Below are 21,522 nucleotides of genomic sequence, written 5' to 3'. Positions count from 1 at the left end.
CTCTCTCCCTCCCAATATTATCTTTCAGACAATAGTCTTCAGTGTTTTGTCAAGTTGTAAATAAAGGCTCTTGGTGTCATCTTTGTACCTGAGTACCTAGCTAGAAGACAAGAGCTTGAGTGTAAATTCTTTCTTGGGATTGGTTTTGCTCTTTGGGGTTGGCTAAGCCTAGAAAGCCACCCATGCCTCTGTGTAGCAGTAACATCTCAAAGCCATGTTTGTAGATCATTTAAATATTTGAATGTCAAATATTTGTCCAGCTTTGTGCACATCGTGTTAAGAATTACTATTGTTTATAACATAAATGATAGGGTTTTCACTGCTCACCAGGTGAGTTCCTTTTACAGTCTGACATATGCCACTGTAAGGAAGCTTCTCTTGATATTTTTATAGTGTTTTTTAGCACTGGAAGACTTTGAAGATAGGGAGCAGAAAACTTACTGTGTTGGCCAGAGTTCAGTATGCATGTGCATATGCATGTGCATAGAGATGAGGTGACTGGTCAGACATGGTATTGTTTTACATTCCCCACCCACACGAGGAAAGTACCTTCCTTTTACATCCTATTTATAAAATATAAGAGATTTTTTCTTGGTATTTGTGGGAGAAGAGATGCAATGCAATTTTATACAGATCTCACTTCTGTCAAAAACCCAGGGAGAGAACTGATACAGTCCTGGCTGCCATAATATTACTGCACCTAATAATAAAGCATGGTAAATGACCTATGTCCACGGTGGAGCACTTTATGTCTCAGCATCATGAAGCAGCATTAACCCAAATGATATATTTCAACAAAGTTCCCTCATACCAGAACTTCATCAGACTTTACATGAGTAATCATGACAATCCAAGAAATTATATCTCCTCCCAGCATCCCCACTCCCACTGAACTGCATCCATCTCTGTTCTGGGAGAAAAATTGCACTTAGCAATAGAAAGTAAAGAAAATCACATTTTCAGATGATGAGAAATTTTAAGTAAACAAAATAGCACACTTTGAAAGAGTATATGGTTTTTACTATTGTGTAAAGGAGCTATAATTATTAATGATTTAAAAAATAAAAAATAAAAAATAAAAAATAAAAAGAGATAAACAGGTTTATAGTACAGCTCAGCAGAAGCTCATGGTCTCAGAACAAACTTCCTTTAACACACAGCATCTCAGTTTGTTCTAGCTGAATAAAAACATGTTCTGCCTCAAGGCCATCTCTTACCAGTACCACTTTCTAGGAGGACTTTTGAAAGTTCTTTTGTCCCATGTGTCTGCTTAACAAATGATTGCTTGAAATGCTGGCTCTTTACTCACTGAAATCACGGACTTGGGACCCAATTCATCCTTCATAATTCTGAGGCTGCAGCAGCATGGCATTACACTTTATGTGTGATTCTTATGTCCAAGATATTAAAAAGACCCTCTAGCTGGGCTGAAATTAAGTTTTTTATCCTGCAGTGCTGCATTGTTGCCCAAGGATTCTTGCATTAAAAAAAAAAAAATCCCTCAGTTCTCCACTTTCTTATTACTCTTCAGCCCATGTTAATTTCTCTTAGCTTTACCCAGAGACTTGAGAAGCTAAGGAATGAGACACACATCCTAAGCATCTGAGAGTCGAGGGAGAGTGGAGCACTTCCAGTGCAGCCTCGGTAGATATGAACTGGGCTCTCTCGTGGCCTTGAGTCCATGGGATTCAGTGGCAAACTTATCTACCAAAAAAATTAATAACAAATGAACTCAACCTTGGCTTCACAACAGCCACATCAGATGCATAGGAAGAAGAGGCAGGCTGTGGGGCAGCACAGAGCCTTTTTTTCTATTTGGGAGATAATCGGTTTCAGTTTGCTCAGGGAGCATTTGAGTTAAATGGCAGCTCCCCCAGATTTTTTTAATGCATGTTTTTTGGGGAGTTTTCTTTTTATATTTTTCATAGCTCCCCAAGGATATCTGTACAGTGTCAACAATAATGAATGACATGAACTTTTACCATACGGAACTGAAATATCATGGTATTCTAGTTTTCATGGTAATTTGGCCCCATGGAAGTCTCTCTGAGGAATAAAAAATGCCTGAGAAAAACGGAATTCACATAAACCCTAGTTATTTTCTAACTTCATCTATATGTCTATTGGGAACAAGATGAATTGTCAGAGTCCAAATATAAATTACACTGCCCAAGAATGAAAGATCACTACATCCTGAAATGCTTCATCCAGTAATAATAAAAAATAAAATTCTGTATTTGTTCCATTGATAACAAAACCTCTGCACCATGCTAAAATGCCTTAGTGATCAGCACTAGTAGAAAAGAATAAGGGTGCGGCTCCTTGACAGTTGAAGCCAATCTAAGCTGATCTGTTTTCCTTTGTGGTCACACCACCCCTCCTCGTCATCACAAGACTATTTATTTTATTTTGTTCAGTTAGTTTTTTGACAGTTAGTACCTGCACCGTCCCTGCCGAGGAGTCAGAGGAACAGCAGAAATGCACATGGAGCAGGGTGGGTCCATAGGAATGACGTTTCAGGTCAGAAAATGGTCATGGAATTGCTGCTTTGGACAGATGAAGAGCTGCTTGCAGGGACAGATATGATTTGTAGGTCCATTTCCGAATTGCTTTGCACCCTGTGTAGTCACCTGTACACAGGCAATGAATACAAGGTAAATACAAAAAGGCAGCAAAGCTTCTGGACAAGATTGAAGGTCATTATTTGTGTTCAGGCTAATTTTAAAGGTCCTCAAGTGCATGTAACAGCAATCCATCAGATTAATTTGCCAACTCAGATAGAAATTAAGAAGTCTGTTTGCCAAAGACTTGCCAAACCAGTCCTTCTCACGGTCAGGAATGAACCTTATGTATTTGCCTTCACCTATATAGGAATAGGTAGTGAAAACCAAATGTCATTTACAAATGGTTTATAGAACAGCAGCTCTGTTTGTGTGAGGTAAAGGGATAAACTGTACTGGAAAAGGGAACAGAATAAAGCAGATAACTTCTGCTAAAGACTATCTGTATAAATATATCAGAAAAAAAATCACATGCTTAAATAAAATAACTATACCAACTCTTAAACTGAGTGTATACTGTGACTGTTTAAAAAGAGATCAAGGCCAAGTGCAAGGCCCTGCACCTGGGCTGGGGCAATCGCAAACCCAAATACAGGCTGGGCAGGGAACAGGTTGAGAGCAGCCCTGATGAGAAGGATCTGGGGGTATTGGTGGGTGAGAAGCTCGACATGAGCTGGCAATGTGCGCTTGCAGCCCAGAAAGCCAGCTGTATCCTGGGCTGCATCAAAAGCAGCATGGCCAGCAGGGCAAGGGAGGGGATTGTCCCCTCTGCTCTGCTCTCATGAGACCACACCTGGAGCCCTGTGTTCAGCTCTGGGGCCCCCAGCACAAGAAGGACATGGAAGAATTAGAACAAATCCAGAGGAGGGCCACGAGGATGGTCAGAGGGCTGGAACACCTCTCCTGTGAAGACAGGCTGAGGGAGTTGGGGTTGTTCACCCTGGAGAAGAGAAGGACCCAGGGAAACCTCACAGCAGCCTGCCAGTACCTAAAGGGGGCTACAGGAAAGCTGGGGATGGACTCTTTGTCAGGGGGTGTAGGGATAGGACAAGGGGGGATGGCTTTAAATTAAAAGACCTGAGACAGATTAAATATTTGGAAGAAATTCTTTATTCAGAGGGCGGTGAGGCCCTGGCACAGGCTGCCCAGAGGAGCTGTGGATGCCCCACCCCTGGAGGTGTTCAAGGCCAGGCTGGATGGGACTTTGAGCAACCTGGTCTAGTGAGAAGTGTTTCCTTGCCCATGGCAGGGGGCTGGAACTGGATGGGCTTTAAGATCCCTTCCAACCCAAACCATTCTGTGATTCTACAAAATCCAATACTTAGAAGAATTACTGGGGAGACTGGAATTTGGAAATAATTAGCACTCAACAGCTATATTTTAAATGGCCCACAAAGTAGAGACCAGTGCCACTGTAAACTGGGCAGTCCTGCTAGAGCTGGAAGAGCTGCATATTGTTGCCTGTTTAAACTTCTCTGTGATTTTAACAGGACCCGCATGTAGCTGTGTGTACAACTTAGTGCCATTTTGCTGGCGTGCAAAGTGCTCTTTGTGAGAGTCGTGCCAACAGCCGCTATCAGCAAGGGGGCAGATTTCAATGTTGTATCCAGTCGCCCTTTGTGTATTCACAAACTCCACAAAAGCAGCATGAATCTAACCAACTTCGACTCCTGGCAGATGTTAAATTTCTTTCCCAGGAGGATGACCCACTGCCTGCCTAACATAATACAAAGAAGGTTTTTTTTTTTCAGCCATGCCCCTGCAAGTCAATACTTGCTGTTATGTAATTAAACACAGCATATCAGCTCACACGGGGTTTTTAATGGGAAAAATAGCACATTTTAAGATTTGTGGCCAGATCCATCAGCATGCTTCACGGCTCTGTGCTGCTCCAGTGACACAGAACAACCTTAAGCCTGCAAGAACCGATTGATTCAACCAGCTTGTTGCTCTATCACTGGAGCAGTGCAAACCAGCTGAAGCGTATCAGCAAATCTGCTTTCTGAGCTCCTATTTTGAGGGATTTATATCTCAGCCTAACTGAACTTCCAAAGTCTCCTTACATGTAAAGGGTTATTAGTTACTTCTTGAGTAATTCATCTGAAGCGAAAGTGCACTATGATGCTTCCAAAGTATCTGTAGCACCTATGTCCAAAAGGAAATTTTGTGTGATGTGAGTGAAAACTGTCTTGCTGGACCAGGACTGGGTGTACCCTGAGTGTGTGGGGAGCAGTAATGGAGCTCAGCATGGCATGCTAGGCACCGAGGGGAGGCAGAAAGATTGCTTCTGAAATCCTGTCCAGCTCAGCTTACCTTACAGGACACAGAAAATGCCATGGAGAGCCAAGTACAGTGTAGCTCATGGAGAGCAAATGTAGCGGAAATAACCTCTGATGCTGCAACAGAGTTAAGGCAAAACAGGACACAGAAAGATTTAGTAGGACAGATGACTCTGCAAAAAGGAAACTAAGCTGTATTTATAAAGCAAGACTCGTGACCTCTCGGAGAAATAGAGCTCAGTCTGTCATTTTCCACCATGGTTAAATAACGCCTTGTGAACGATCAGGCTATTATTTCCAAAGTTTCGGACTAATTTGCTATTGCGAAATGAAATTTCTTCAAACAAGGCAAAAAGTACATTCCTCCTTCAGGATTGCACTCTGCACATGCCAAATCTGAAGTTATAAAACCAAGCTGTTTTGGAGTTATCTGAGCATGAAAAAAAGGCCTCTGAACAATTTTCTGAGAAGAAAACTGTTTATCATTTTCCAGAAAAAAAAAAAAAATAATAATAATAATCCCTTGGACCAAGATCAAGTATGGGAAATTTCAAGCCAAAATGCAAATCTCTGAGCACTATGGAAGCAAATATGAGCAGTGGTTCAAACTGAAAGACATTTTGGGAGGCAGCAGCACTGGTTCCAAAGTGCGGGCTGAATTCTGCCTCCACCATGGGTCTGACGTTCAAACCACAGTCCACTGATTTTCCCAGAATGAACAGATTTTCTTGAAATTTGGCATACTGTATCTCTGCAGCACAGCTTTCCTGGGAAGTTTGGTAAAATCATGCAAGGGAAGAGGCTGGTTGTTTTGTTTCTTTTTGTGTTTTAGCACAGCATTTTATATAAGTAGCTACACTCTGAAAAAATCATTGTCAAAACATTTTTTGTCATACCAGATCCTGCAAATGTCTTTGCCAAGTAACTTCTTGTCTGTTCTGCTAATCTGGCTGAGGACATGCATGAATCCCTTAATTATTGGAGGAAATTGGCATTGGGAAAACTGTTAAAACCAACAAAAAATGAGTTAAAGGTATTTTTAAGCCAAGAAAGAGAAGCACCTGTGTGAAAAATACTAGCACAAGGATAAAGTGGCCCATATATGAGCATCTTTCACCTATGAAAGTTCCAGCCACCTTTGCTCTCAGGTGCTCCACTGCATGCTGTGTGTGATACAGGTGTGCATTTTAGATTTCTGACTGCACAAGTAACCTCAGAAATCCTCTTGCACTGGCACACATTTTGATGATAGCTAAATGCAAATGATTATTTGAAATGGTGTATATCAAATAGCACTGAAATTTCCTGTTTACAATGCTACAAAAACAAAGCCTGAATTCTGTGTGCAGACCGAGTTAATATTATTGACTTTCAGGGGTCATGGAGCAATTGCTGACCCACGCTGGCATGCAAGGAATTACACATGTGAATCCAGATATGGTACGTATGTGTCAGAGCTTAGCTGCATGGAAGTACCTTAAAGGAGGCTACAGGCTGAATGTTTTCTTCATGAAAACAGAGACTAGCAGTGTGGTAGGAGACCTGTCCTGCATTGCACTGTCTGGATCTTCCTTGACCGCAGAGAGAAATGAACCCCCTGACTCACATGCAAACACCAAGAGGCAGAAACCTAAATGAAGCATCTCTTATCGGGAACAAACTCCACCCTATATGATTAGGACCCAGACCATCCCTCAGTGAACCCAACTGCTAACTCGGACAGGAGCTGGATCAGGGTGCTGCAGTGCTCTGTGGCAGGTAAATCTGTACATCCTATATCCTTCATTTCAAGGTCTGGGATACATTCTTCTGCTCCACTGAGATCGATGTTGATTGATTCATCGTCACTGAATCAAGAGACTCTCTGCACAACTTTCTGCATACAGCTAGGCTTGCACCCGTTCTCTGGCACTCCTACTGATATTATACATAAATATACCATCATATAAAAACAGATATATGTATGCATTTGCATATACATGTAAAGACACATAAATTCATATGCAGCTCACTGCAGTGTTTTTTTCCAGAGGTCACATAGAGCTGTGTTCACTTGAAGTGTAGTGACAAAACAAACCATTTAATTTGTGTTGTTACTGGACAATTTAAATGCTGATTACAGTGAATAAATACAGCAGAATAAATGTAAATCAGGGAATACATATACTTCCTGCTTTAAAAAGGTCAGCCTCACAAAGTACAGAAGTAGGTGAGAAAATTTGTGTTAAGCATGTGAATAATAACTAGAAATCAATTTTAAATATTTTACTGGATGACTGAAAATCCATCACTGACCAAAGAAAGCAATGCCCCTTGATGAAGAAAATCAGCCGATTTTATAGATGGAAAAATTAAAGAAAACGTCTCTAATAAATTAAAAAATATATGAAGTTAAGAAAAGCATCAACAACAAAGAAGAGACATTGATTTGAATGAATAAAAATTCAAAAGGAATTACAATAATGTGATAAAATAAGCAAAAAGAGACAATTAATGGACAGGTGGTCAAAGACAACTGAAATTTATGTAAACTGAGACAAAGAGAAATGGTACCAGTAGGTTACTAAATGGAATTTGCAGAATTGTCAATAAACAATGCAGGTGACAGACATATCCAACATGTATTTTTGTTGTATTTTGGAAAACATATATGGCACGTTAGACAGAACTGACATTAATTAATGTCATTAATGTAATCTTACCATTTCAATGGTAACATAAAGACGATGTCCCAAAACAGCTCTGAAAGTTGCATATTTTTAAAAATGTACATGTTTAGATAATTTGTATCCAAGAACTTTATAAGAAACCTGTGGGATGGCAATATCAATTCCCTCTGTCATGGACCCAGGAGACTGACAGAAAGGCAGAGACCTGCTCTCATCCAGCATTAGACACCTCTCAGACACTTTTCACTTCTGGGCTAGTCACCCCATGTTCTCTTCACTGTCTGTTGACAGACAGAGGTGTTTTTAGATTGAAATTCATCTGACCATAAGTAGATGCAAATTTGGTTATGAAAATCACATCCTAATATGCTATCCACATATTAAAAAAATCAACAGGCTGCCTGAGGTTTCTCAGGTCTGCCCACAAGGCATCCGTTGTGGCTCTGAGCATAAGGCTGTGGTCAAAAGGGTAGATAGCATCCTTGGATGTATAAGCAGGATGGTCTTGTGCAGGAATGGAGGGGTTATTTCACCTGCATGTTTGACATCAGTGTCATTCCTACTGGAAAGCCAAACCATGTTCTAACACCAGTTCAGGAAAACACTGATGCTTCGAAAATGTTCCGAATAAACCAGTTATAAACCTTCTCAGATTTCCTAAAAGATGCTATAAGAGTCCGAGAGATAATGGGGAGCATCATTTCTGTAAGGTAGAAATGTGTTTGCAACTTTCATAAATGTGCAAAAAACATATACAAAATTAAGAGGAAAATTGTAATAGCAGCAAGATAATAGATTATAAGTAAGATTGTATATTCATGTAATTCCTATAATGTGAGTTGCCCTCTGCAAGTGTCTGCCTATCCTAGCTGTCTCTAAAGGGACCGAGGGTGCTTAGAATCACTAATTAAGTCAGATAATTCCTTCAAGATTTAAAGGTAGGCAGGATGGTTTGGGCTGAAAGTGCTTTCCAAACAGCAGGCTCAAATCTCACTCCTTTAAAATCAAAAGAATGGTCAAGGCTTTGGAAAAGATGCCTTACAGTAAGAAACTCGGGAAGTTCAATCTATTTTGCTTACTGCAAAAAGGCCAAGGGGTGACTTAATAACAAGCTGACATTACCTACAGGGCTAATCTTCGTAACGACTTCTCAACCTGGTTGGTAAAGATATAACAAAAGTCAGAGACGAAGATAACTCAGACTAGAAAACCAATATAATTATTGGTGGCCACAATAAATGATGCTTAGAGCTTTGTAGAAAGGTAGTTGCTGATGCTTTAATGAAGGCAATCTCAAAATCAGATTTAATAAGAAAAAAGATATTCTGTAATTCAAACAATAAACAAGGAACTAACACGGCTTGTGCTGTACAGGATTCAGGCCAGAATCTCACAACTATCCAGCAATCTAAGAATCTATAAACCCACTATCCAGGAGGTTTCTTACTTTGATCTGTTTAAAGAAACTGTTATGTACATGCTTATCATGGTGACATTTAATCACTGTTAATACGTGCATAAGGTTCAAAGCAGGGCAATTGCCATTTTTTCCAACTCAGACCGCTGGTATGATTTGCCAGTGCTCTTGTTTTGAAAACTAATTCCCATTATCTAAAAGACTTTCCAAAGCAAATATAACAGCGAAGCACTTTCTAATATTTATTTTGTGTTCCCAAAGAAACAGCAATAGTGGTAGTTATTTCTTTTTGGAGGGGGCACATGATGGTTCTTTTTCTAAAACGATACTTGTGTCCCACTGCAGCTTTAAAATGTCCCCCTGTCCCTCTTCTGAGTCAAACGACCAGGCCCACTGGCAGAGGAATAGGTAGCAGGCAAATTGTTCCATGGGAATTAGGCAAAGGTCTACGCTGGTAGCAGCCAACGCTGCTTCAGTGCCTAATTGCTGCAGAAGACTGCAAATGAAAAGGCTTTTCATATAGTAAGATGAAGATTCATAGTTTTAAGGTCACCATGATCCTCCTCCCTCCAGTCGGCTTTCCTACATAATTTGGACCAAAACAGAACATACCAAACCAAAACAAAAAAGCAGGAGGCAGAGTCTCTCTCATGGGATTTCTTTTTTTTTGAGTGTTTGCCTGTATGAACTGCAGAATGTCCAGCACCCGTTCCCCGTCTAATTCAGATCATAAACTTGGTGGGGCTGGGAACAGCTTGGCGGACATTTGCAGCACACTGTGTGCATTCACAGCATTATCGCTGACCGAGATTAGCAGTGGAGCGCTGCTAGTCACAGAAGGCAACGCTTATGAGTAAATATGGACCTCATCAGATACGGGCTGACCTGCTGACTGCATCGTAGCCTCCTTGCACGACCTTGGGACTGCAGCACTGTCTGCCTCTGTGTTTAAAAAGTTAAGATAATATGACTTGTCTGCCTCGCGAGGATTTTGTAAGACTGCAGTCATTGTTTATTAGAACTGGTTATAAACTATCACAGTGATGAGAGCTTTGTAAATACCTGTGCTCATGAAACCTTGGTTAAAACACCTCATGCTAGAAGGAGACCACTCATTGCAGCACAGCCACATGCATATGGATGCACAGCTCTTGGCGATGGCCGTGCTCAGGACACCCACACGTCACACACTGTACACACACACACATAGCCAGCCAGAGGTCATTTAACCGGGGCTTTACAAACATTTTCAAAGCGCTTTACAAACAATTTCATTAATAGATGACATATTTTTGCTAAAGGCACAACCAGCCCAACCAGATTTTATTACAGGTGTAAACAACACTGAGTGAATTGAAGTGTGAGCCTCATGTGTCCGCTCTTAATCCAGGGGACACCCTACAGCTCTGCTCAATTTCCCTTCAAAATTCATGAACATCTGTACTTAGGAGAGGTAGACAAACCCTACACCCATATGTGTTTAGGAGAGGTATATAAATCCTACATCCGTATGTGTTTAGGAGAGGTTCACAAACCCTACATCCATACATGCTTAGGAGAGATACACAAACCCTACATCCTTGTGTGTTTAGGAGAGGTCCTCAAACTCTACATCCTTATGTATTTAGGAGAGGTACACAAACTCTACATCTGTATGTGTTTAGGAGAGATATACCAACATCGGGAGGTGCTTGGAGAGGCACCCTAGGTTTCTCTCTCCCCGTGAAGGTCCACCACCACCCAGATGTGACCAGATTTACGGGTGGAGGAGGTGTTGGGAGAAAAAGTGGCAGCTTAGAGACCTGCCCTGTGGTCTGGCGAGGGCGAGGAAGGAGAGGAGGGAGAGGAGGCTGATGGCTCAGCCCAGCCTGCCCCTGGGGAGCCAGGCCTGAGCCTGGGCACCTCGGGGTGCCCGTCTCAGGCCCTGCCGCTGCCCTCCACCGGTGTGGGGACATCGGGGACCCACCCCCGGGTCACCAAGCCCGGGGGGAGGCATGGCAGGGCCGTTCGCTGCTCACAGCGGGGTCGCCGCGCATGAAGAAGGGGGAAAACTCCTGAGGCTCCGCAGGGCCGAGGGGCTACGGGGTGGCTCCGGGGGGGCTCCGGAGGGCACCCAGCGGGGCTCTCCCCCCGGGCCGGGGCTGTGGCTGTGCCCGCCCCGGGAGGCTGGGAGGAGGCCGGGGCTCGGGGAGGCGCCGTCCCCTCCCCTGGGCAGTTTCTCGGCGCGGCGGTTTAAGAGCAGAGCCGCCCCCGGCCCCTCCCCGTTGGAGCCGGCCCGGGCGGCACGGCGCGGCCGGGGCCGGAGCCGGGGCCGGGGGCAGGTGGGGGGCCGGGGGGGGGGGGGTCTCGGCCATGGCACGGTGCTGTGGTGGTGGCAGGGGGGCGGCCGGGCGGCTGCTGGCCCTGCTGCTGGCCCTGCAGCTCGGCGGGACGCGGGGCTTCGGCGACGAGGAGGAGCGGCGCTGCGACGCCATCCGCATCGCCATGTGCCAGAACCTGGGCTACAATGTCACCAAGATGCCCAACCTGGTGGGCCACGAGCTGCAGGCGGACGCCGAGCTGCAGCTCACCACCTTCACCCCCCTCATCCAGTACGGCTGCTCCAGCCAGCTCCAGGTGGGTCCCAACCCCTCAAAAAACCCCAAATCTCTTCCCCAAACCCCCTTCTCCAGAACCGGGAGCCGGGCGTTGCGCTGACATTTCCCCCATGTCCCCCGCTGCAAAGCCTGGAGGGAGCGGGCTGCAGCACAAGGCAGCGCTGTGTGGGCTTCCTAAGGGGCGAAAAAAGGGGTCCTGCCGTGCCCAGCCCGCAGGGACACCCCCACGGCAGCAGCCAGCTTGGACCCCGGGTCCCCAAATCCCTGAAGCCCCCCGGTGTGGCTACAGCCCCCCAAAATCGCCATGTTTCCAAAGCTGAGCGAGCGGCAGTGTTTTATGGCCGGTGCGAACCCGTCGGTGGCCCGATGGTGAAAGAGAAGCGCCTTCTTCCAGGAGGATCACAAACCCAAGTGATTCAGTAAATGCCTTTCCTTCTGTTTGTTTGCTAGCCGTGATATCCAGGCAGTGCCTTGAACAAAAATATGTATTTGTTTAAACCGCTTTAAAATATACTTTTTTTTTTTTTTCTTCTTTCCTAAATTGCACCCTTGAGGTTTACATCTGGCTAAATCCCACTCGCTTTATTGAAAGTGATGGGCTAAATTTGCATGGGGCTAATCTGGGGAGTGAAACGTTCAGGCTTTGGCTTCGGACCACACTTGAACTGAAAGAAGGCAGCATTTTTAGGGTTTTTTCTCCTAAGTTTTTATTGTTCTTGGTTTATTTGTTTTATACTGCTTCCTGTTTTTTAAGGCAAGGGACCAAAAATTACTGCTAAAAAGGCAAAAAGGAAAACTTGTTATGTTTTGACCTGTTGAATTTTCTCCTAACACGCTTGCGATTTCTGTTTCTCTCTTCCAGTTCTTCCTTTGTTCAGTCTATGTCCCGATGTGCACAGAGAAGATTAACATCCCTATAGGTCCCTGTGGTGGCATGTGCCTCTCTGTCAAAAGAAGATGTGAACCTGTTTTAAAAGAATTTGGATTTGCCTGGCCGGACAGCCTGAACTGCAGCAAATTCCCACCCCAGAATGATCACAACCACATGTGCATGGAGGGTCCGGGAGATGAAGAGGTTCCCCTTCATAGCAAGACATCCTTGCAGCCCGGAGAAGAGTGCCACAGCATGGGATCCAATTCCGATCAGTACATCTGGGTCAAGAGGAGCCTGAACTGTGTCCTCAAGTGTGGCTACGATGCTGGGCTCTACAGCAGGTCAGCAAAGGAATTCACAGATATCTGGATGGCCGTGTGGGCTAGTCTTTGCTTCATATCAACTGCGTTCACAGTCCTGACCTTCCTGATTGATTCATCCAGATTTTCCTACCCGGAGCGCCCAATCATATTTTTGAGCATGTGCTACAATATTTATAGCATTGCTTATATTGTGAGGCTAACTGTGGGCCGGGAAAGGATATCCTGTGATTTTGAAGAGGCAGCAGAACCTGTTCTTATCCAAGAAGGTCTTAAGAACACAGGATGTGCTATAATTTTCTTGCTGATGTACTTTTTCGGGATGGCTAGCTCCATCTGGTGGGTTATTCTGACATTGACGTGGTTTCTGGCCGCAGGACTCAAGTGGGGCCATGAGGCTATAGAAATGCACAGTTCGTATTTCCACATTGCAGCCTGGGCTATCCCTGCAGTGAAGACCATTGTCATTTTGATTATGAGACTGGTAGATGCAGACGAGCTCACTGGCCTGTGCTATGTTGGGAACCAGAACCTGGATGCGCTGACGGGCTTTGTTGTTGCTCCACTTTTTACCTACCTGGTTATTGGAACTTTATTCATTGCAGCTGGGTTAGTGGCCTTATTTAAAATCAGGTCTAATCTTCAGAAAGATGGAACTAAAACTGACAAACTAGAAAGACTGATGGTTAAAATCGGTGTCTTCTCAGTGCTGTACACCGTCCCAGCAACGTGTGTCATTGCCTGTTATTTCTATGAAATCTCCAACTGGGCCATTTTCCGCTATTCGGCAGATGATTCCAATATGGCCGTGGAGATGCTCAAAATCTTCATGTCCCTCCTGGTGGGTATCACTTCAGGTATGTGGATCTGGTCAGCCAAAACTCTGCACACGTGGCAGAAGTGCTCGAACAGACTGGTGAACTCAGGGAAAGTGAAACGGGAGAAGAGAGCAGACGGTTGGGTGAAACCTGGGAAAGGGAACGAGACTGTGGTATGAGAAAAGGACGACACCGTGATGGTCTGACTGCTCTCACCTGAAGGACTGATTGTTTATAAGCATTGCAGTGTAAATGCTGGGAGCAGAGTGGGGAGACAGTAGCAAAATTGTCTCTTGAGGAAGGAGAAAAAAGCCTTAAAGAATAAGCAAACAAAAAAATCATGCTGCAAATACAATAGCCATAAACCATGCTGCCCAAAATAGGAAAGCCCAGGGAGGCTTTAAAAGCTGTGAAATATCCAAACACATTATCTTCCTTTTTTTTTTTATAAAGTAGGATGCAATATTCTGATGTCTTTAGAAGCAGTGGAACTGTAGACCACAGCTGTGGGATATTGTCTTGTGTTATATTGTCTTACAGCTGGTGGAGGAAAGGCAGTCTGGGTCCAAGTTCTGTGCTGATTTAGGGGCCAGTTACCAGAGATGGAGCACCCAGAACCACAATTAGTTGTCTTCTTTACGAGTTCAGCATTGAGAAGGAAGTGCTCACTGAGGGTTGTGTCTCTACACTCTGGGGAATTCTGTTGCTCCCGTATGCTGCACGAGTCAGCCAAGGATCAGGTCCTCCGACAAATAATTAAGCAGATTTTCCAAGTCTGGGAATTACCCAAACTAAGAAGGATTTAGTGAGGATGACTCTTAAGTCATCTGATGGTCTAATAATAATTTTGACTCCTCTTTACTGTCTGTAACCTGGTCTGAACTGAGTGTTTTGTTCAGGAATTTGGACCTCCCTAGGTCCCTTCCAACCTGAAGTATTACATGATTCTGTCAATATTTCATATGTTTTTAAAAAAGCTTTACTCAAGGTCATTGTCAGAAGTAGAGGAATATGTGGAAGCTTGGAAACTGTGCGTGCTGTTATGCATCACTTAGCATTGTCCGCCTGCCTCTGCTCCCGTTCCTTCAGGTGCTCCTGCGATTTCAGCTGACTACTTTATTCTGCTGCGTCTAATAGCTTTAAATAAAGTCTTACGTTGTAGTGCTCCTTCCTACAGGAAAGAGAAAAATGAGTTGAGGGTCTCTTCAGAACAATGTCAGTTTTCTCCAAGTAAACTTATCTGGCTCTCTGGAGACCCATTGCATGAAGCAATTAAGTCTTAATATATTTCATTCGGTGCGATGGTATCTCTGCAGACGCCAGTCTGGGAGAAGCAAAATGTTGAGTTCCTTGGCAACCTCATGTTCACACAGCTCAGTTGTATAATTATGTGTGTCAGTTACAATTAAAAGAACATTCTCAGTCCATGACATCGCAGTACAGCTGACTGCCTTAGAACGAGGCTCCAGTTGCTCACTGACAGCTATGGAGAAACTCTTTTTTTTTTCCTTAACATATCGATGCATACAGGATGCGAGCAGGCATTCACTCCTCAGGAATTATAGAAACATTGTCAACTTTCTAAAGGGATCCAAGGAGAAGAGGTCCAACTTCTTGATGAATAATGTTGTTTCACAGCAGCTTTCAAGTTGTCTCAGTCTTTTAAATGTGGAGGCAATGGCTTGTGCTTGTGGGGAGCTTGAGCCTTGTGTCTGGGCTGGTTTGACTGTTAAGAAAAGTGATGCAAACAGTGACAGCCCGCAAGTACTGAAGAGAACACTGGTTTGATGTGCTGTCCCTTTGAAGGACCTTCAGTTTTATCTGTGTACCCTAAATTTTTGCTTCATTTGTGTGGAACCAGCTCAGCTGCTGGTTCCCCAGTACCCTGACTCCCATGACTTTTGAGGGCAGCTGAGAACATGCACTGCTTTAGTATAGTCCTCACTTTTCCTACAGGTGCCCCATGTGCTTCCCAAACCACAATTCATTCCAGCTCTGGCCGTGAGCACTAATCTGTCCCAGAAGTGTGAATTGTTTCAACGTCAATGTTGAAACATGTGCTAGAGCATATTTTAAAAAACAAACAATCAACCAAACAAACCCTAATTGCAGTCTTTGTGGTCAGGCTCCCTCTCTAGCAGAACAAGTGACAACTTGACACATTCTGCTCAATGCACAACCATTGTCTTGGCCAGCGCTGCATACCAGCTGAGCCTTTTGATCCTCTCTATAAAGTCTCTCACCATTAGTGTTGTGTTTGGATCTGGCTATTCCTCTGTGGACGAGGAGTTCTGCAATACGAAATCTTCAGATGGCTCAGACTCTCCGTGATGTGATCTGTCGGCTGACCCAGCAAGGGATGTACAACCAGCAGCTGTATTTTGACTTGCAAGGGGTGAGGACACAGTATGAGCCCTGTCTTGTAACCTAGCCTTGGCCTGTGCCAAGGTGTCACGTTCATTCAAGTGTCCTTCAGTCTGAAGCGCCTTGGATACTTGCCTGGCTGATACAACTCCTGCTTGACCTGACTTATTCAACAAACAGCTTTTTTAACTGTGTTGTGTACACAGAAGTGAATGTTAAGTAGCACTCCTGTTACCAGATCCTTGCATCTCTGACTGCGGCGCTGTGGACTGTGACAGACGGATGTCCCTGGTGATTCGAGACACTGGAAATGAGTTTGTTGAGGACAGCACTGTGTAGCCCTGTGGCAGTTGAGGACCTGTAAAGTGTGAGGCACTCAAATGCCATGGGTAGGAGGTGGGGTGGGGAGAGACACCAGTAGCTGTTCCTGAAGGAGCATCTTCCCCAAGCTCTCAGGGGCACTGTGCCAGCTCTTGCAGTGACAAAACCGTTCTGTGAATGTACCCATCCATCTGCATTCACCTTTCTCTGCTCTGGGGATGTCTGAAGGGGAAGTCACAGCAGACAGCCCAAAACCCAGCAGTCACGGAGAGTGGGTATCTGCAACTCGTCCATTCTCTCATTTCAGCATTGTTATGAATTTAAAGCCAAAAAATGTGTGACTAATCCTCTCTCGGAAGTGCAGTTGCTGTGGTTATACAACGAGAAACCTTTCGGCGGTTACCTTCCTGGCATGGGCCCTGCTCCCTCCAGCTCTGTCTGCCCGTCTCTCCCACCCCAGCGTGTGGCTTTTTCACAGCACGTTTCTGAAGCATCTCTCAGAGAGGTACAAGCCTGGCTCCTGCATTGAACAGACAGGTTAGCTCCTTTCTCTGAGCTTCTAAGGAAATAGACACTGATTATTTTGGGGTGTATAGAAAATATATCTGCTCTGATGTATGTACTGTAAATTTCTAATTTATCACTGTAAAAAAACAAAACAAAACAAAACAAAAACAAACAAAAAACCTTTGCTATTTAATTTTTATATCAAAATAAAATTTTAACCTCTGTGGATAACTAAGGTATTCCTGGCAGCCCTCATGTTTTTGTTGAGTTTGTTTCCTGGATTGGCTATGCTGCTGTTGCATGTTCTTTTTTCCCCTGACAGAAGAAGGATGCATGGTCCAAATGGGTTAAAACAGCTCAGTTTGGATCTCATGTGGGTTGCAAAAGCACCTCTGCCAACTGGAAACAGCTGAGAACAAAACATCACTGGGCAAGAGTGAAAGTTTTTTTTTTTACTGGATGCGGGGGGAAACTTAGTTACAAGAGATGAGGAAAAGGCAGAGGTGCTCAATGCCTTCTTTGCCTCAGTCTTTAGCGGCAATACAAGATGTTCTCTGGATACCCAGTACCCTGAGCTGGTGGAAGGGGATGGGGAGCAGGATGTGGCCCTCATTATCCATGAAGAACTGGTTGGTGACCTACTACGGCACTTGGATGTGCACAAGTCGATGGGGCCAGATGGGATCCACCCAAGGGTACTGAGGGAACTGGCAGAGGAGCTGGCCAAGCCACTGTCCATCATTTATCAGCAGTCCTGGCTATCGGGGGAGGTCCCAATCGACTGGCGGCTAGCAAACGTGACGCCCATCTACAAGAAGGGCCGGAGGGCAGACCCAGGAAACTACAGGCCTGTCAGTTTGACCTCAGTGCCAGGAAAGCTCATGGAGCAGATCCTCCTGAGAGTCATCATGCAGCACTTGAAGGGGAAGCAGGCGATCAGGCCCAGTCAGCATGGCTTTATGAAAGGCAGGTCATGCCTGACGAACCTGATCTCCTTCTATGACAGAGTGACGCGCTGGGTGGATGAGGGAAAGGCTGTGGATGTGGTCTACCTTGACTTCAGCAAGGCTTTTGACACCGTCTCCCACAGCATTCTCCTCAAGAAACTGGCTGCTCTTGGCTTGGACTGGCGCACGCTTCGTTGGGTTAGAAACTGGCTGGATAGCCGGGCCCAAAGAGTCGTGGTGAATGGAGCCAAGTCCAGTTGGAGGCCAGTCACTAGTGGCGTCCCCCAGGGCTCGGTGCTGGGGCCGGTCCTCTTTAATATCTTCATCGATGATCTGGACGAGGGCATCGAGTGCACCCTCAGTAAGTTCGCAGATGACACCAAGTTAGGTGCGTGTGTCGATCTGCTTGAGGGTAGGAAAGCTCTGCAGGAGGATCTGGATAGGCTGCACCGATGGGCTGAGGTCAACTGCATGAAGTTTAACAAGGCCAAGTGCCGGGTCCTGCACCTGGGGCGCAATAACCCCAAGCAGAGCTACAGGCTGGGAGAGGAATGGTTGGAAAGCTGCCAGGCAGAGAAGGACCTGGGAGTGATGGTGGACAGTCGGCTGAATATGAGCCAGCAGTGTGCTCAGGTGGCCAAGAAGGCCAACGGCATCCTGGCTTGTATTAGGAACAGCGTGACCAGCAGGGCTAGGGAGGTGATCGTCCCCCTGTACTCAGCTCTGGTGAGGCCGCACCTCGAGTACTGTGTTCAGTTTTGGGCCCCTCGCTACAAGAAGGACATCGAGGTGCTTGAGCGGGTGCAGAGAAGGGCGACGAAGCTGGTGAGGGGCCTGGAGAACAAGTCCTACGAGGAACGGCTGAGGGAGCTGGGCTTGTTCAGCCTGGAGAAGAGGAGGCTCAGGGGCGACCTTATCGCTCTTTTTAGGTACCTCAAGGGAGGCTGTAGCGAGGTGGGGGTTGGCCTGTTCTCCCACGTGCCTGGTGACAGGACGAGGGGGAATGGGTTTAAGTTGAGCCAGGGGAGTTTTAGGCTAGATGTTAGGAAGAACTTCTTCACTGAAAGGGTTGTGAGGCACTGGAACAGGCTGCCCAGGGAAGTGGTGGAGTCACCATCCCTGGAAGTCTTCAAAAGACGTTTAGATGTAGAGCTTAGGGATATGGTTTAGTGGAGGGCTGTTAGCGTTAGGTTGGAGGTTGGACTCGATGACCTTGAGGTCTCTTCCAACCTAGAAAATTCTGTGAAATTCTGTGATTCTGTGAAGTACGTATGTGTTTCAGTGCTTGCACATGGGGTGGAAAGAAACTCTTTGAAAAGCAGCGTGTAGGTCCATGAGCCTGTGGAAGAGCCAGGAGGCTCTTGTGTGCTTGTGCTTGTCCCTGTGTGCCACCAGAACCAAATGGAAGCAAAGACACAACTGTCCACTGCTGCTGTAGCAGTGCTCCTGGGGAAAGCAGGGCTCTGTGTAAGGTTCCTCTCTACTCCATGTAGTATGGAGTAAGGGCATCCAGAGAAGCACGGAGCATCCAGATGTTGGGTGTGTGGTGGGAAGGGCAGCACAGCCACGTGCCTGTTGAGGGTACAACATCTGTTAGTGGTTTGGGAAAGGGCAAGTGCTCAAAATGTGCTCACTCAAAAAGGGTATTTTTAGCCCTTCAGAGAACAGATTCAACCTGTTATCTACATTTTTTTAATTATTTTTTTTTAAAGGCTTTTTAATGCCCTGCTTATTTTTTATTCCTTTTTATCATTTCTGTTCACCAGTTAGGTGAGAGCTCCTTCTTTTTGTGTACGCCCTTCACCACTTTGACGCCAATTATGCAGCTTGTAATATTAGTCACCATCTTAACCCACTTAATCATCTACATCACAAAATGTTCTGTATGCAGGATTACTTAATTAGCATAATGCTATTCTAATAAGAAACTAAATCAGACTACAGTGGATAATAGTGAGGATGTGCTATAAAGAAGACAGTAGGAATTATCACCTGTGTATCTATAGCTAATCAAGTTTTGAAGAGCAGCATCTAAAACTGATAATTAGAGTGATTTCCTCATGCCTTTGGCAGCTCATCGCTGTTATGTTCTTAGCTGGTGATTAATGAGATCTCTGGCTTGAAACTTATAATTAGGAGTCTTTAATATAGCTACAATTAAACATAACAAACATAGAAGTGTTTCTGGGGAAGGGAGAGAAATATGCCTCCTCTTGCAGCTGTAAGCACCAACAAAGTACCTCAGATATAATGTTCAAGGTGGTGTTGGCTGCTCCAGGTCCCTCTGATGGCCTCTTGCCCCACACATCCCCCCAAACCAGGCATCTCAGAGCGTCACCAGTCAGGTGGCAGTGCTGTAGTTGCCTCAGCCTGGGGACAACCTCCACAAACCACCATGAAGATGAATCAGCCTAGGTTTGCCTGCAGAGGGGTGTATTTGGCTGTCTGCAAACCTCACAAAAGAGTAGCCTTTATCAGGAAATTTTGTGGTTGTTTTGCTATTTGGGTTTCCGTTTTTTGTATGTTTGATTTTCTCTTGTTTTCTTAAAGCCCTCTTTAAAGAGTAAATGTTGAGGAGTTTGTAGTGAAGGAGACCAGAGTTCTGCAGCCAAAAATCAGAAGCTCTGTTAATATAAAAATGCGGTAATGTGAAATGCATCACAAGACGCTGGCTTCAGCAGGGAGGTCTCCACCACACCCCATCCTTCCTCAGCCACTCATTCATAGAATCAGAATGATCAAGGCTGGGAAAGGCCTTTCAGAGCATCAAGTTCCCGTAACTGCATCTTATTTCATCTCCTCCTTAATTTTGCCATACAACTACTCGCAGTGCTGAGCTGCAGAGCACATCAGCAAAAAAGATCGTGGTTAAAAATAACCACCAGAGTTTTCTGTTTGTTTTATGCAGAAGGTTATTTTTAACTCAGATCATGTTGGTGACCTGGTTCATGTAGCAGCCCCATAAAGGGCCAAACTGACATAAATGAGGCAGGATGAACTGCCTGGCTTGTGTAGCCGTGTCTCCTGCAGGCAGCATCCTGCAGAGCTGCTCCCTGAGCACTCCCTGTTCTCCCTGTGAGGAGCTGCAAACCCTTCAGTGAGGCTGCTGGTAACTCCTGAAGTTTGGTGCTTCAGCTGGGGTGATCGAGTCTAGCTTTGAGCTGTATGCCCATAGGTGAGAGCCCTGCTGCACAGCCATACAGCAGCTGTGGCTCTGGTGCATGGTAGCTCATTTGTTTTGGCATGCTTGGGCTAGTTGGGCTCCTCATCAGGGGTTTGCATCCCCTGTCTCAGCCTTAGAGGGCTCAAACAAATATCCATATACATGTAGGTTGAATAAAAAGCAGGACATCTTTTCCTGCTTGCAAAGCCAGTGCTGGGTGGGAGAGTGACAAGACTGGCTCTGCCTCGTGCCACACTCCCATTGCACTTCTCCGATAAAATCAGGTAAGAGGATCTTTGCCAATCCGGCTGATGTGCCACAGATCCTGGGTCTTCATTGCCTCCTGTGGCTGGGAGAGGATTTCTGGCACCCTGGCAAACTCCAGCTGTTTTAACAGCTTTGTGCTGTTGATAGGCAGATGTTTTATTTTCTGTGCTGCCAAGAGCCCACCAAGCAGGCACCACAGGGCTGGAAGAGCACAGAGGTGGCTCAGAGGGCAGTGGCAGCAATTGAGGGCTCACATGATAAGGGATCATGGATAAATTGTTGTTTTCCTAGGTCATTTTTGGAGAGTGGGGACCTTCCCTCTGCCAGACATTGAGTACAACATCAGAGAAAACAGGTTAAATCCCAAACACAAACATTGCAGCACCACAAATTTTACTGTAATTTGTAACTTTTGATT

The 21,522-nt window shown here is 45.2% G+C and overlaps 1 protein-coding gene across 1 annotated transcript; it reads left to right on the top strand.

The window, feature by feature from the left end:
• Positions 1-11,263: 11,263 nt before the first annotated feature.
• FZD4 (frizzled class receptor 4) lies at positions 11,264-14,724 on the top strand. Its single transcript, XM_084512118.1, has 2 exons — positions 11,264-11,542; positions 12,386-14,724. Exons 1-2 carry the CDS (start codon positions 11,279-11,281, stop codon positions 13,712-13,714), a joined length of 1,593 nt encoding a protein of 530 aa, XP_084368244.1. The 5' UTR covers positions 11,264-11,278; the 3' UTR covers positions 13,715-14,724.
• The last annotated feature ends 6,798 nt before the right edge of the window (positions 14,725-21,522 follow it).

Source organism: Aythya ferina (genome assembly GCF_964211825.1).
Source record: "Aythya ferina genome assembly, chromosome: 1".
Lineage (NCBI taxonomy): Eukaryota > Metazoa > Chordata > Aves > Anseriformes > Anatidae > Aythya > Aythya ferina.
Note: the sequence above shows the minus strand (reverse complement) of the source record. Positions and strands in the feature narration are given on the sequence as shown.